This window comes from Neodiprion lecontei, chromosome 4 (genome assembly GCF_021901455.1).
Source record: "Neodiprion lecontei isolate iyNeoLeco1 chromosome 4, iyNeoLeco1.1, whole genome shotgun sequence".
NCBI lineage: Eukaryota > Metazoa > Arthropoda > Insecta > Hymenoptera > Diprionidae > Neodiprion > Neodiprion lecontei.
In genome coordinates this window covers 11,388,549-11,405,579 of record NC_060263.1, presented here as the reverse complement: position 1 = coordinate 11,405,579, position 17,031 = coordinate 11,388,549, and the positions used below count along the sequence as shown (strand labels likewise).

Genomic DNA, 17,031 nt, shown 5'->3' with positions numbered 1-17,031 from the left:
AGATGTCAGATTTCATCTTTTTCCTAAAAAAAACAATTTCATAAAAATTATAAATACGTTCGGTGAAGAAGAAAAAGTAGACTGCCGAAAAATGTGGCAAATTGTGTTAAAAATTGGTAAAAATGTTACCGATAACATGCAAGTTTGTTCTTTGCATTTTAAACAGTCCGATTATTTTTCACCAGGTGATTATATTATATTATATTTGTTTCTTAATTATCTTAATAACTTTTTTATTTGCAATATTAACTAAGGGCATTACTTTCTTGTGTAGATTTAAGCTCCAAAGGCAAACGAAGATTAAAACAAAATGCAGTTCCTTCATGTAATTTACCTTCTACAGACAAGACACCAAGATTAATCACCAACAAAAATACTGACAGAGAGACAAGAAGATTACGAAGAGATAAGAGTAGGAATGAAGTATTGCCAGCTAGTCAGCTTAGTTGTCAAGATCAGGATGTGTTAGATACTAATAACTTAGATACTAATAATTTGACAGAGGAACCGGATGACCAAGGAGAAAGTAGTTCCATCAGTTTAGTTCAAGATACACCTCTGCTTACAGAAAATGACCAAATTTTGGCTACAAAACGCCTGGTTGATATTGGTGTTCAGATTAAAAGCGGGGATTTAATCACAGATTTTTGTGATATTTTAAAAACTGAAAAAGAGCTCAACACACTAACTGGTATTATTAATTTTGATATCTTAAAAACTATTATTGACGTGGTAAAGGATGGCTTTCCTAAATATAGATTTGAAACGATGAACCTTCGAAGTAAAATAATAATGACATTCATAAAATTGAAGCATAATTTATCATATGCAATCTTGGCAGTTTTGTTTAAGTATTCATCTTTATCACAGTGTCGAAGAGTAGTCCTTAAGATAATCGATATGCTTTATGTTTGTTTGAAAGAAGGCATTCCTTTTCCGTATAAAGATGAAATTTCTAAGAATCTCCCAGTATGTTTTGATGATTTTAGAAATGTGAGAATCGTTCTAGATTGCACTGAAATATTTATCCAAAGACCAAAAAATCTATGCTGTCAACAAGCAAGTTATTCTCGGTACAAAAGTACTTACACAATAAAATTTATGACTGGAGTAACTCCTGGAGGAATAATATCATTTATTAGTGAAATGTACGGAGGAAGAGTTTCAGATGATGCGATATTTGAACAATCCAAAATATTAAATTATCTAGAAAAAGGTGAAGCAATAATGGTTGATAAAGGGTTTCGAGTTGATAAATTATGCAAGGAAAAAGATATTAAGCTTATAAGGCCTCCATTTAAGAAAGAGCAGCTTCAATTTACCAGAGAAGAATCACGATTGAACGCTAAAATAGCGAGAGCTCGTGTACACGTGGAACGTTCTAATCAACGACTCAAAGTCTTTAAAGTTTTAGGTTCGCGAATGCCAATTGGTTTAGTGAAGAAAGGCAAAGAAATTTTAACAATAATTGGTGCAGTTGTCAATTTAAGCTCTCCGATTTTGAAAGATGATAAATTTTTGTCTGAAAAGGAATAACTTTATTATAAATTAAATCTATTATTCGTAATATTACATTAAAACTATGTAATTCACCTAGAATGTTAATAATAAATGAAAACACAATTGAATATGTTGCAGGTATTTATTTAAATTTAAAAATATTTTTAAAGAACGGTTATTCACAAATAATCAACATTTAATTTTGTTTATGTTCATCTGTGCATGCATAGTGTAACATTTCATTGAAATATATTAATTTTAAAGATGTGAATAAATCGTTTACGAATTGTTTATCAAAATCTACTGTTAAAACTTTCATACTTTTATCAAACGAAGAAAATATAATAAAATCAGTTTTTTGAATATTTAAAATACCCATTCCGAACTGAATTTGGCCATAATACTTATGATTTTTTTTTAAACTCAAAATACTTTCATCTTTTGGATTTGTTTGAATGAAATTGAGTTTAGAAATAACTTCATTTACAGGTAAAGATTTACCCTCATATGGACATTTAATCTCTAACAATTTAATTGGTTTATCCTTATCGAAAATAATACCGTCAGGAGAATATCCTAACCACGGATTGTCTCTAGAAATTATTAGTCCGCATTGAAATACATTGGTAGATGGATTTAATTCTTGATATGTTTCTCGAGCAACAGGTTCAAATTTTAGACCATGTTTCATTGCTGGAGTGCTAATATTTGTCGGATAGAAATATTTCATAGACTTATTTTTCCAATTGGGTTTTAAATTTTTTCGATAAGTGTATAACTCGTAACATCGCGAGCCAGTTATTCGAAATTGACGTTCTTTCTGCCAAACACTACAAAATTTTTGAGTTTCTAAACAAATATTATAAGGATTCCCAATTAATTGCTCTAAAAGTTTCTGGCAACATTCTCTCAGTGGTCGGAAGGGTTTTTCAGAAAGATTGAGTAGGATTGATGACGAGAATGAGTGTGAAATCAAACGTTGGATAAGTTGTAAGTTCTCAGGAGGTACAGTTTCAATAGTAGGTTGTTGCAGTGGAGCATGCCTTCCAGTTCTGTGATAAATACATTCAAAAACGTGTGAAAATAAAAATTAAACACAACATGATTAGAGAGTCATAAATTTTGATGAAGTAAATGTTACATACAAGTCATGATTAGAATTGATTAAATTATTCCATCGAAATAGTAAAAAAGTTTAAATTCATCGGCAAATATATACAAAATTGATTAAATTAAAAACAACAATTGTTTATATAAACAGTGAATCATAAAATTGTTTTCATGAAAATTTACTTCAACAAAATTTTCATTAAAAAAAAAATCAATCATAAATAAATTAATCATTCACGCTCGTACGCATGCTCTGACAAAGCTGATTTTAAATTCTTCGAAAAAAGTTTTTCCTTGATTGACTTCTTGACATCATCACTTAGTTCCTTGTGATTTTTCTTTATATTGAAGCAGCCGTGTTCACTCAAAGGCTTTGGATTATATTGTTCCAAACAAGCATTGCGAGGTGCACTCCAAAGACATTTCCTGTCTGTTGATGAAACCGTTTTGAAGCCAGCCAAATCATTACTAAAAAAAAATAATCAAAATATAATTAATTTGGCTTGGTAGTAGAAATTACATACCAAGAAACATTGAAAAAATATATCCCACTGTTTAAACTTACCGTGTGCAAAACACCAAAACACCAGCACTATGTTTACATGTTCCACTGTTCCCAGCTGTACAGCTGCACACTGAGGAAATAACCTTATCAGTTTTACTAATAACTGTTGTTATTTCGTGAGGATCTCCCCGAGTATTGGATGATTGTATACAATATGATAATAATTCATACTGCTCTTCATTTTCACTCAAAATTCCCGTATAAATTAAATGATTCGCATTGACAACTTGCTCGCCTTCAATAAAATTTCGGCTTCTCGTTGTAGACTCCAAATAATCCAATACTTTGCACATTGATAAAAACATTTTGTTTATTATTAATAGAACTTAGGGTAATGTCCTTTTTTAATGTTTATTATTAATAAAATTTAAGAAACGGATTTGTTTACATACAGTTTACATATGACATTAATCAGCCGACCCGTTTTCGCTAGTTCAAAATATAGTCACCAGTTGGCGTGATTGCAACTCCCGCTTACCAATAGTTAAAAATAAAATTGATGGTAATGACAGGCTAAATAAAATCTTAGAAAAACATGCTAAATTTTTTGAAAATTCTAAAGGATCGTTCAATAGGGCCAAGATCAGGTTAGAATTAAAGGAGGATGCTAAACCGATATATGAGTTAGCGCGATCTGTACCTTTCGCTTTAAAGGATAAAATAGAGAAAGAATTAGATAGATTGGTAGAATAGAAAATATTGGAACCAGTAGAAATGAGCGAATGGGCTACCCCGATCGTGCCGATACTAAAACCGAATGGAGATGTTCGACTTTGTGGAGCTTTCAATGTAACTATTAACCCTTTATTAAAAACAATCCGCTATGCACCACCGAACTTCGATCACGCTATGGCTCGATTAATAACAAAAAATATTAATAATAAAAATAAGAAGCGGTATTCGAAAATTGACCTAAAAGAAGCTTTCTTACAAGTTCCCGTTGAGGAAAATTCGCAAAACTTATTAACTATCAATACTCATAAGGGCTTGTTTAAATGCTTGTATATGATGTACGGTATATCATCGGGACCTGGGTATTTTCAAAAGCAAATGGAGGAAGTTTTGAAAAATATAAACGGAGTCGCGGTGGTAGCAGACGACGTAGTGGTAACGGGAAGTGATGATGAGGAACATTTGCGAAATTTAGATATAGTATTAAAGAGTTTAGAAGAATGCGGTTTGAAAGGACGAGTGAAGAAATGCGAATTTTTCAAAGATGAAGTTAATTATTTAGGATATAAGTTACGGGATGACACTATTACAGTAAATGAAGAAAAGTATAGAGCAATAGTTGATATGAAAGAACCGGAAAATCACAAAGAATTACAGTTATTATTAGGTAAAATCAATTATTATGGCAGGTTATTTAAAGATCGTGCTAAAATTCTAGCACCATTATATAATTGCAGTAATTCGAGAATTTTTGAGTGGGATCAAAATTGCAAAGAAGCGTTTAAAAGAGCGAAAATAGAATTAAAAAGCGTGCTTGTAAACTACAATCCATCTTTACCATTAAAATTAACATGTGATGCGTCCCCAAAAGGGCTGGGTGCGTATATCAGCCAGTTTTATGAAGACGGCGATAGACCGGTAGCGTTTGCATCAACGAGGTTGACAGGCGCGCAAGAAAATTACTCGCAAATTGATAAAGAAGCAGCTGCGATAATATTTGGAGTAACTAAGTTTTATGATTATTTATTCGGACGTAAATTTCTTTTAATAACGGATAATAAACCGTTATCTAGGATCTTTTCTCCCGAAAAGGGTATACCAAAAATGGCTACGAGTAGATTGCAAAATTGGAGTTACTTTCTATCGGCATTTGATTATGAAATAGAGTACATTAGTACAAGAGATAATATTGTGGCTGATACTTTATCGAGATTACCAATAAATTATGTAGAAAATAATGATGTTTTAGAAACTGAAGGCCGATTTACGTATTTACACTATGTATATTCAACAAACATAACATGTTTAAATTTCAAAGCAGTAGCACGCGAAACTGCTAAAAACGAGACTCTATCCATCGTGAAGCGGATGGTAATAAAAGGATGGCCTGACTGTAGTCTTAAAAGTTAGCCTAATGAGTTGCAACCATATGCACTGCGTAAAGTCGAAATTCACGTCGAAAAAGAATGTTTAATGTGGGGACAGATAGTTATCGTCCCACCTAAATTAAGAGAAAAGGTAATCGAAAAATTGCACGAAAGTCACTTTGGGATAGTTAAAATGAAGAGTTTGGCAAGGTCGGTGGTTTGGTGGTATAATATAGATAAAAATTTAGAAGATAAATCTAAATATTGCAAATGGTGTGTTGAATCTAAAGACAATCCAATTAGAATGGAATTAACTCCATGGCCATGGCCAAGCCAACCTTGGCAAAGACTTCATGCAGACTTTGCGGGGCCATATTTGGGGCAAACTTACCTTTTAGTCATCGATGCCTATTCTAAGTGGCCTGAAATTTTCATTATGGAAAATATATCAGCAGAAGCAACGATAGAAAAATTCCGAGAAATGTTTACAACGCATGGGCTACCGAACCATATTGTAACTAATTCAGGAACGCAGTTTACGAGCGACGAATACAAAAAGTTTCTCAAGCAATTAGGAATAAAACAAGATTTTTCAGCGCCGAAACACCCAGCGACAAATGGACCTGCGGAAAATCTTGTGAAAACATTTAAGCGTAAACTCAAAGCGATTGTACAAAGCTCGAAAGTAGATGTGAGAACTGCCATACAAATGTTTTTATTCTCATACAGAACAACAAAACATGCAACAACGAATGAAACTCCGGCCAACTTGTTGTTTAAAAGAGAACCGAAAACTCCTTTGTTATTATTACGGCCAGAAACGAGATATCACGTTGAATCAAAGCAATATATGCAAAAAAAGCACTTCGAAGGTAGTAGAAAAGAAAACTTTGAAGAAGGGGACGTAATAATGGCAAAGGATTTTCGAAAACATCACCCGAAAATGTCGGAAGCCAGAATTGTTAGAAAATCACCTCCAAGAAACTGTATAATAAAATTTAAGGAAGGAGGAGAGAAAGAGCATAAAAGACATTTCGATCAAATACGACATTGGCGGAAAAGCGAAAATGATCAAAGTAAAATATGTGTTAGTACTAATGTGCGAGATAATGTAAGCAGCGAAAATTCGGCGATAGTTTTAAGAAAATCAAATAGATTAAAGCGAAATGTAACACCATACGATGCTACGCATTATTTGTAAAGGTATAATGTCTATCAACTTTGATAACTGAATAAAACGGGGAAGGGTGTAAGATGTGTGATGTACAAATGTGTACGAATGTGTGTATCTATAACGATAGTATAGAATGTGAGAAGGCAGGCAATAAAGGCAGTCGGTCCTGAACCGTAACAGAGTGTAGTCGTCTTTATTTACCTCTTTCTCGCATACACAATACCAAAGCTTTTAGGTTCCAGGGGAAGTATGGTTGCAAAGCTGAAACTTCAAGGAATTGACGGAAGGGCACCACCAGGAGTGGAGCCTGCGGCATAATTTGACTCAACACGGGAAACCTCACCAGGCCCGGACACCGAAAGGATTGACAGATTGAGAGCTCTTTCTTGATTCGGTGGGTGGTGGTGCATGGCCGTTCTTAGTTGGTGGAGCGATTTGTCTGGTTGATTCCGATAACGAACGAGACTCTAGCCTGCTGAGTAGGCGTACCTTCCGGTATCTCGAAGGTCTCCGGCCTCGGTCGGGCGGTTTTCACTACCGGCGTACAAATAAATCCTCTTAGAGGGACAGGCGGCTTCTAGTCGCACGAGATTGAACAATAACAGGTCTGCGATGCCCTTAGATGTTCTTGGCCGCACGCGCGCTACACTGGAGGAATCAGCGTGTCTTCCCTGGCCGAAAGGCCCGTGTAACCCGCTGAACCTTCTTCGTGCTAGGGATTGGGGCTTGCAATTATTTCGCATGAACGAGGAATTCCCAGTAAGCGCGAGTCATAAGCTCGCGTTGATTAAGTCCCTGCCCTTTGTACACACGCCGCTACTACCGATTGAATGATTAAGTGAGGTCTTCGGACTGGGACGCGGCAATGTCTCGGCATTGCCGATGTTGCCGGGAAAATGACCAAACTTGATCATTTAGAGGAAGTAAAAGTCGTATCAAGGTTTCGTAGGTGAACCTGCGGAAGAATCATCAACGTTTCGTACTGCCAAAGCAGCAACTCGTAAGCGCGCGGGGCTGTCTCGCCGCGAGAGCGGCGTGTACGCCCACGTGCCGGGAACAAAATTTCACAAAACTTTGAACGACGTAACGGTCGGGCCGGTTGCCGCGGCGCGCAACACAATCGTCGTGACAACGAACGCGGTGCTGACGCCGGATCCGATGGCTGCGGCGTTTGCCGCGGTCGCGACGAGCGCAGTCGCCGGCTGAAACCGCCCGACGACCGACTCGCGCCGAGGCGTCGACCCGTCGCTCCGCGTCCAGCTCCGGCCGACTCGGTGCCAAAAGGGGACCGCTCCGCGGTCCGTCTCGACTCGTTCGACCCGGTCAGGTCGTATGAGAGAGACGTGCGAAGCTAGTCTCAGCGCTTCTTCGCGGGCAGCCTATCTGCGCCCGGGTGTCCTCGGTGCAACGCCGTTAAACCCCGGGCGCAGGCCGCAAACGCGGTAGGCTTCAGAGCGAATTTCCGCCCGTACGAGGAAGCTTGCGTCAGCGTCGAGGGCAGCGATGCCCGGGACTCGCTGACGCGGCCCACTGCCGTCCGCCGTCAATCGTTTGCATTGCGAGCCGATCGGGTCCGGCGCCGGTTCATTCCGGCAGACGACCCGTGAACTCGAGGCGACGTCGGCCCTTGAACTATCGCACGAACGAAATTTGACGCGCGGCGCGCGGTCCTTCCCGCGCGCAACCGCGCAAGGGCTGACGCACGCGGCGCCCGCTCACGACCACAGAAAGCCGGTAACAACCGTAATTTTGGCATTTTTAATGCAAAATTCACATGTATGATTACCCTGAACGGTGGATCACTTGGCTCGTGGGTCGATAAAGAACGCAGCTAATTGCGCCCCAACTTGTGAACTGCAGGACACATGAACATCGACATTTCGAACGCACATCGCGGTCCACGGACACAATTCCCGGACCACGCCTGGCTGAGGGTCGTTCAACAACGACAGACTACTCCGTCGGCAACGGTGCTGCGAAAACCCCCCCGGGGGAACAGCGCACCGTGCCTTCGCGAGCGTATGACTGGGCGTTCGCAACCCGTGTCGCGCGCGGGTCGCGCGGCAACGGGTCGCGTCGCCTCAAACAGACACGGATGTCACGGTCACGACGCGTCGCCGCAGATCGCGGGGTCGAGCTGTCGCTGCCGTTCGTCACGTTCCGGTGCTAGCGATAGTCGAGAGAACGAACGATATCGGCACGGCGACACACAGACCGCGCGCGGTCGGTTCGCCGCTCATGTGAACAAGATCCGTCCACGTTTCGCCGCGGGGGGCTCTCGAGTCTCCCGTACGGCGGGCGTGTTTACGGTCGTTTCCGTGGCTCAAACGTATGAAAGATACGTTGTGTTCTCGTTCGTGTCGACCGTGCTGTTCCTAAACAAACGACCGTCGCTGACGACGGACTCGCAATCTTACGAATACCGCAGAGCAGGCGAGACTACCTGCTGAATTCAAGCATATTACTAAGCGGAGGAAAAGAAACTGACTAGTATTTCCTCAGTGGCGGCGAGCGAACAGGAAACAGCCGTCTCGGCGTTCTCGTCGGGGCAGATCCCTGGTTGCCCGTCCGGGTGCCCGGCGGGACCCGCACTGTTCAGAGCCGCATCGAACTGAGTCGGGCCCGCCGCAAGCGCGTACAGCGATCTCCAGTGGTCGGACCTAGCGCCGTCCCCGGGCCTGGCCAGCTGTTGGCTGGTGGTGTCCTCTGGCTGGCTCTTTCGAATTATTAAATACCGGTCGGTGACGCTATTGCTTCGGATACTTTCAGAACCCGTCTTGAAACGCGGACCAAGGAGTCCAACATGTGCGCGAGTCATTGGGACGAGCAAACCTAAAGGCAAAATGAAAGTAAAGGTGACCCCAGCGCTGACCGAGGGAGGATGGGGCGTCTCGTTCTCACTGCGAGAAGAGGCGCATCCAGAGCGTACACGTTGGGACCCGAAAGATGGTGAACTATGCCTGGTCAGGACGAAGTCAGGGGAAACCCTGAGGGAGGTCCGTAGCGATTCTGACGTGCAAATCGATCGTCGGAACTGGGTATAGGGGGGAAAGACTAATCGAACCATTCAGTAGCTGGTTCCCTCCGAAGTTCCCCTCAGGATAGCTGGCACTCGCGTACAAAACGTACACGAGTCTTATCCGGCAAAGCGAATTATTAGAGGCCTTGGGGCCGAAACTACCTCAATCTATTCTCAAACTTCAAATGGGTGAGATCTCTGGCTTGCTTGAACTATGAGGCCACGAGATCTCGGATCAAAGTGCCAAGTGGGCTACTTTTGGTAAGCAGAACTAGCGCTGTAAAATGAACTAAACGCCGAGTCAAGGCGCCAAAGGCGACGCTTATGGGATACCATGAAAGGCGTTGGTTGCTTAAGACAGCAGGACGGTGGCCATGAAAGTCGGAATCCGCTCAGGAGTGTGTGACAACTCACCTGCCGAAGCGACTAGCGCTGAAAATGGATGGCGCTGGAGCGTCGTGCCTATACTCGGCCGTCAGCGGCATACGAGACGGCCTAGGCCGTCATGAAGCCCTGACGAGTAGGAGGGTCGCGGCGTTGTGCGCAGAAGGGTCTGGGCGTAAGCCTGCCTGGAGCCGCCGTCGGTGCAGATCTTGGTGGTGGTAGCGAATACTCCAGCGAGGCCCTGGAGGACTGACGTGGAAAAGGGCTTCGTGTAAACAGCCGTTGCACACGATTCAGTCGATCCTAAGCCCTCGGAGGAATCCGATGACGATATTGGTGTATTTCTATGCCTGACACGCGCGTCGTGACGCCAGTGATTGTGCGAACATCGGGCCTTGCTTGGTATTCCCCCAGGCGTGGGCGCGCGCGGTTTGAAAAGTGACACACCCGTCGGGTAAACGGGAATCCGGTTCCTATTCCGTAACCCGGCAGCGGAACCGTTTACTAGTCGGGCCCTCGCAAGAGAGTTCGTCGGGGTAACCCGAAAAGACCTTAAGACGGGTTCTGAGTCCGCACTAAATATGGGGAAAGGAGGAACAATTAGAGACGGGGCGAGAAAGTCAAGACTGAGTTAATCGTAAAACATTGTGTATGTTTTTTTGAAGAGTGTAAACGTTTTGAGATCGGGGGGGGGGGTTGACTTGAAACTATAAAAGATCTGTACAAAGTGGGTGTAGACGTTAGCGGTGGCTGATCACGCCTCAGCCCTTAGCGTCACTTAATTCTAACTTAAAGGTACGCGCGGGGGGGGGGAGGTGTAAGGCGACGGGGAGTGTGAGGAAGGAAGGGTCGGTATTGCGGGGGGGGGTGGTGTAGGGCGACGGGGAGTGTAAGGGGGGAAGGGTCGGTATTGCGGGGGGAGGAATGGGAGGAGGTGCAGATCGGCTGTAGATCGCAGGCTAACCTGGTGTCGTCGGTCGGCGTGGCTTGGTGGCGGTGTGGAGGGGGACGTCCTGCTCGGCACTTCGTTTTTCTTCTCTCTCTCTCTCTCTCTCTTTCTCTTTCTCTCTCTCTCTTTCTTTCTGGGGTTTGTGTTGGATAACGTCAGTCCTGGTGGCGAGACGTGGTCGTACTGCTGGCTGGCGCTCGGCTCAGCCGAGCGTCGGTGAGCTACGGGTAGCTTCGGGTGTTTCCCGACGGGCCGGGACTCACCCGTTCGGCTCGTCCCCGCGGGTTTGGGGTTTGCTGTGACTTGCACTCTAGGTGCAACGTCACAACCTGTAGACGCCGTCGGGAGATCCGGAAATAGTTTTCTTTACTGTATAAGCGTTCGAGTTCCCTGAAATCCTCTGGCAGGGAGATAGGGTTTGGAACGCGAGGAGCACCGCAGTTGCGGCGGTGTCCGGATCTTCCCCTGGAGCCTTGAAAATCCAGAAGAGGGCCACGTGGACCTCTCGCGCCGGTTCGCACCCATATCCGCAGCAGGTCTCCAAGGTGAAGAGCCTCTAGTCGATAGACTAACGTAGGTAAGGAAAGTCGACAAATTGGACCCGTAACTTCGGAATAAGGATTGGCTCTGAGGATCGGGGCGTGTCGGGCTTGGTCGGGAAGCGGGTTTGGCTGACGTGCCGGGCCTGGGCGAGGTGATCGTGTTAACCGGATCCGAGCTCGGACCCGTGCTTCGGCCTTCCGCCGATCTTCCTTGCCGCGAGGCTTCGGCGGCGGTTCGCCGTCGCCGTCGTCCTCTTTGGCCGCCATTCAACGGTCAGCTCAGAACTGGTACGGACTGGGGGAATCCGACTGTCTAATTAAAACAAAGCATTGCGATGGCCCTAGCGGGTGTTGACGCAATGTGATTTCTGCCCAGTGCTCTGAATGTCAACGTGAAGAAATTCAAGCAAGCGCGGGTAAACGGCGGGAGTAATGTTTGACTCTCTCAAGTGGGTTGTGGCTGGGTGTCGGAGGGGTGGTAGAGCGCTTGCGACGTCTCAGCTGCAACACACATGTGCCAACCGTCACCTCCTTGTGGTGAGAGTCGGGCAATGGGTGCGGGTATTACAACCCGCATCTAGCTAACGACGGTTGGCTGTCGGCCCACCAAAGACGGCTCCCCTCGGGGAATCGTCACGTGCCCACCGACCGGCCACTGGCGGGCGGCCGACAAAAGCGGTGGCTCAAGGGAAAGGAATGGGGTTGCGAGCCCCTTCCACTAAATTTCAGCAAGCCCGCAATCTAAAAGAATGGAAAGCAGAACCCGTCGTGTGCCTCAGCCCGGCGGGCCTGCTGAAACAAGCACCCGGGGGGAGTAAACCGATTCCCCGAAGGTGGCTGTGGGGGCAGTGGACGACCCCACGCCAGTCCCTGAACAAAAACCGCACCCTATTGACCCTGGACCAGCACTCGAGCGGTATGCCTGCGGAGACTGCGGGCAGGACTCCGCTACGAAGCGAGGGCTCGGAGTTCACCGCAGGATACGACACCCTGTCGAAGCAAATGCGGCCATCGAACTGCCCGGCGCCAAGCTCAGGTGGAGGGATGAGGAACTGCGGATGATGGCACGTGAGGAAGCTCAGGCCATCGAGCGGGGAGTAAGGTTTATGAACCTACACCTTCTGGCTCTGGTCTCTGGTAGGACCCAGGAGGCTATCAAAGGAGTCCGGCGCCGGCCGGACTACCGGAGAATGGTTGAGGCAGCCCAACAAGACCTGAAGGCTGCCCACACGCCCCCTGGGACCCCTGCCAGACTACGGGGACGAAGGAGCCGCTCCTTGCCATCACCGCGTGAACGCTCTTCCTCCGCTGATCAAGCACGGGTAACACCACCCACCCTAGTGGCACCTGCTCCCACCACAACTTGGGGGCACGACCTTGCCGGAGACATGCGTCGTTTGATCGTGACAGCCCGGCAAGAGGAGCATCATCGTGCCAACGAGTTGGCTGACATCGCTGATGATGCTCTAAAGGGGGGAAATACAGACGTCGCCATAACTGAATGGTTAGGCAGAGTATTTTCCCCTGCAGATGCTGCAGCTGGATCTGGGCGCCGTGAGCCGGCCGCGATCCCAATCCGCCTGAGAAATGGAAAGCCGCCGTCAAATAGGACACTGCGCCGTCGTGAGTACGCCAGAGTACAGACCGGGTGGAAAAACAACAGACGCCACGTGGCTCGGGAGATCCTGGAAGATGGCCCCAGTCCGATCAACCACACACTGGATGAGTTGGTCACGCACTGGGGCCCACTGTTTGGAAACCCGTCAAGGGATCACACAGGTCCTTCCAGGATCCCGCCCGAAAAACCCGAGCTATGGTACACGTGAGACCCAATCTCCACTCAGGAGATTGATGACATCAAGGCCCCGGTGTCGTTATCACCCGGTTCAGACATGGTCACGGCGAGGCAGTGGCGCGTAGTATCACCATCTATCCGCGCGCTCCTTTACAACGTCGTCATGCTGAGGGGGGGATTTCCAAGACAACTCCTTTAGAGCCGGACAATCTTTATTCCAAAGAACAAGGTACCGGAAAATCCAGGGGATAACCAGCCGATTTCGATCGGTTCGGTAGTGATACGACAACTCCACCGCATCCTTGCTGTTCGCCTTAGATCCGCCAACCTCACCGACGATCGCCAGCGTGCGTTCATTGCGGCCAATGGTACGGCGATGTCGCTCAGGCATTTGATACGGTGAGACTTGCTGCGCTCGAAACGATCGTCGGACAGCTCGGCCTACCAGCTGGTCTGGTAACCTATGCGGCCGAGCTGTATGAAGGTGCCACCACCAGGCTGGCGGCGGACGGAAGGATGTCCCAACCGGTACCCGTCTGGCGCGGAGTTCGTCAAGGAGATCCTCTCTCGCCAATTCTCTTCAACCTGATCGCAAACAGAATCCTTGCGGTCGTGCCCTCTGAGGTCGTGTTCAACCTCGAAGGCGAGCAGATTTCCTGTCTCGCCTTCGCGGACTACCTGACCCTGATCACAGCTTTTAAATGGGGAATGCAGAGGGAACTCCCGAAGGTAAGGGGGACGGCAGCGAGCATGGGGCTGACGCTCAACGCATTCAAATGCACTGCTCTATCTTTGGTGCCTGCCGGTGAGGTAAAGAAGGTCAAGACCGTAGTCAAACCGCTATTTCGATTACGCGACGGCCCTCTGACCCAAACCAGCGTGCTCCAAAGATGGTCGTATTTGGGTGGCGAGTTCAGCCCCGGGGGGATTACGACTGTCAAGGCCAAGCCTGGAGCGGATCTAAACAACATCACAAAAGCTCCGCTCAAGCCGCAGCAAAGACAAATCATGCTGCGGCTCTTTCTGCTACCCAGGGTCGACCATCTTCTGGCTCTGGGTAGGACTACGGCAGGAAGGCTCAAGTCCCTCGACACTCAAGTCAGGCGCGCGGTTCGCGTCTGGCTTAGGCTCCCCGACGACACGGCGGTCGGCTATTGCTACGCCTCAGCGGTGGATGGCGGATTGGGTATTCACTCCCTCACCACCCTTATCCCGGCAATGGTGATCAGCCGCCTTGGCGGACTGAATCAGAGTAGTCTCTCCGCGGCCCGGGCAGCACATGCGTGTCGAAGGGTCCAGCAAAAACTCGGCTGGGCCCGGCGCGTGCCCTGCAAAGCCGGGTTATCGGTAGACGACTCGTCAGCCGAGGAACGCCAGCAGCTATGGGCAACGATTCTGCACGAGTCGGTGGACGGACAGGAGCTTAGGAAGTCATCCCTGAGCAACCTGTCCAGTAACTGGGTCCACCACGGTACCGATTCCATCCCGGCCCGTGACTACGTGCAGTATAACCACGTCCGCGTCAACTGCCTCCCCACACTACTGCGTACCTCACGCGGGCAGCGGCGCACCAGCCGGCGTGCCACCTGCCGTGCTGGATGCGACTCTACGGAGACCGCTGCTCACGTCATACAACAGTGTTGGAGGACGCACGGAGGCAGGATCAAGCGTCATGACGCGGTCTGTGCCACAACAGCTGCTGGCCTCAGGCATAAGGGTTGAAACATCCAGAGGGAAAGGGTATTTGAGACCTCTGAGGGAAACCGGAAGCCCGACATAATTGCGAGCAAGGAGGGGCGCTGGGCTTTCATCGATTCCCAGGTCGTCTCAGGCGTAACCCCGTTCTCGACAAGTCAGGTCAGAAAGCTGGGTTACTACGCCGACAACCGAGACCGACTGGAGGGCGTAGCTGCGCACCTAGAGGTCCCGGTCGCGAACATCGAGACGACCACGTGTACCCTCACATGGAGGGGTGTTTGGTGCGAGCGATCGTACCAAAGCCTCCGCTCGTTCGGGCTGTCGGACAGGCTCCTCGGAAGGATCACGACTCAGGTGCTACAAGGGTCACACACCAACTGGGTGCGGTTCAACCAGATGACTGGTTTTAGGCGTTGGCCACATCGTCCTCAGCCCCGACAGGGCATCGGCTAGCTCCTGCCGCTGAGGTAGGGGCCCGCGGTCCCCAGAGTGTCAAGTGTTCGTGTTGTCCACGTCTATGTCTTGTCCACGTCTGTCATTCAACCGCCAATTTTATGTTAGAATAGCCAAATGCCTCGTCATCTAATTGATGACGCGCATGAATGGATTAACGAGATTCCCACTGTCCCTATCTACTATCTAGCGAAACCACTGCCAAAGGAACGGGCTTGGAAAAATTAGCGGGGAAAGAAGACCCTGTTCAGCATGACACTAGTCTGGCATTGTAAGGAGACATGAGAGGTGTAGCATAGGTGGGAGGTGGCAACTACGCCGGTGAAATACCACTACTTTCATCGTTTCTTCACTAACTTGGTTGGGCGGAGCGCGTGCGTCGAGAACTTGCGTCCCGGCTGTCACGGTGTTCTGGTGCTGAGCATGTAAGAGTGGCGTGAGGCTTCGGCCGATCGTCGATTATACTTCCGCGTGATTCGATCCGAGGACAATGCCAGGCGGGGAGTTTGACTGGGGCGGTACATCTGTCAAAGAATAACGCAGGTGTCCTAAGGCCAGCTCAGCAAGGACAGAAACCTCGCGTAGAGCAAAAGGGCAAAAGCTGGCTTGATCTCGATGTTCAGAACGCATAGAGACTGCGAAAGCACGACCTATCGATCCTTTTGGCTTAAAGAGTTTTCAGCAAGAGGTCTCAGAAAAGTTACCACAGGGATAACTGACTTGTGGCGGCCGAGCGTTAATAACGACGTCGCTTTTTGATCCGTCGATGTCGGCTCTTCCCATCATTGCGGAGCAGAATTCGCCAAGCGTCGGATTGTTCACCCACCAATAGGAAACGTGAGCTGGCTTTAGACCGTCGTGAGGCAGGTTAGTTTTACCCTACTGATGACTCGTCGTTGCGATAGTAATCCTGCTCAGTACGACAGGAACCGCAGGTTCGGACATTTGGTCCACGCACTCGGTCGAGCGGCCGGTGGTGCGAAGCTACCATTCGTGGGATTATGCCTGAACGCCTCTAAGGCCGTATCCTCTTTAGTCAAAGGGGGCAACGATATTTCAAGGAGTCTTGTGGGTCGAAAGGCTCAAAACAATGTGACTTCACTATGTGGCCGGTCCACGGACCGGTCGTCGCAAGAGCCCTGTTCGCAGGGCGGGGTGTTCGGCCTTCGTCGGGATCTTCCCGCTCGTCGGTCTGGCCTCGAACGGCCGATCATGGGTCATCCAGTTCGATGTCGGGACTTAAAATAGTCTGTAGACGACTTAGGTACCAGGCAAGGTGTTGTACTCAGTGGAGCAGTTACCACGCTGCGATCTGTTGAGACTCAGCCCTTGCCTTGGGGATTCGTCTTGTCGGTTAGACGAGGCCCCAATGTGTTTGTGTTTGCAGAGCGCTGGCTTGACGCCGGTAACGCGACGCGTCGCTCGTCCCATGTCGGACGAGTCGCGGGCGGACCGGCGCGGCCGTGCTCTGCTCGCCGAGCGGGTGCGATGGCAATACGAGTGCGGGGACTTAGAAAAGAAAATTTTTCCGTACCCGTTGCCACTTGAGATATACGCAGCTCGGATAGCCAGTCAGCGAACACGAGGCCGACAAAGGACCAATGAAACCGGTAGACCCTCGGTACGTCGCTGGATTCAGGGACGGTAGAGGCCATCATCAAGATTAGACAAAACGTGGCCGTTATCTTCTCGATGATACGTCGACAGTCGGTCGTCGTCCTCAATCCCCGAAGAAGTTGGGAATTTTTTTCGTCCCGGGCGACGGCACGGCAATGCGCCGCGTCCCGAGATAGTCATCGCTGG

The 17,031-nt window shown here is 47.9% G+C and overlaps 2 protein-coding genes, 1 non-coding gene and 1 pseudogene across 3 annotated transcripts; 3 read left to right on the top strand and 1 right to left on the bottom strand.

Moving 5' to 3' along the window:
- The first annotated feature begins 12 nt into the window (after positions 1-12).
- On the top strand, positions 13-1,536 carry LOC124293935. Its single transcript, XM_046736969.1, has 2 exons — positions 13-185; positions 275-1,536. Exons 1-2 carry the CDS (start codon positions 92-94, stop codon positions 1,534-1,536), a joined length of 1,356 nt encoding a protein of 451 aa, XP_046592925.1. The 5' UTR covers positions 13-91.
- A 1,071-nt stretch (positions 1,537-2,607) lies between these two features.
- LOC124293941 lies at positions 2,608-3,656 on the bottom strand. The gene is made up of 3 exons (XM_046736991.1): positions 3,568-3,656; positions 3,176-3,458; positions 2,608-3,078 (listed from the first exon to the last, which is right to left on the bottom strand). Exons 1-3 carry the CDS (start codon positions 3,581-3,583, stop codon positions 2,841-2,843), a joined length of 537 nt encoding a protein of 178 aa, XP_046592947.1. The 5' UTR covers positions 3,584-3,656; the 3' UTR covers positions 2,608-2,840.
- A 4,515-nt stretch (positions 3,657-8,171) lies between these two features.
- Positions 8,172-8,326, top strand: LOC124294346. The gene has a single exon (XR_006904283.1). It is a non-coding gene; the product is annotated as a 5.8S ribosomal RNA (ribosomal RNA).
- A 481-nt stretch (positions 8,327-8,807) lies between these two features.
- On the top strand, positions 8,808-16,574 carry LOC124294312 (annotated as a pseudogene).
- Positions 16,575-17,031: the final 457 nt, after the last annotated feature.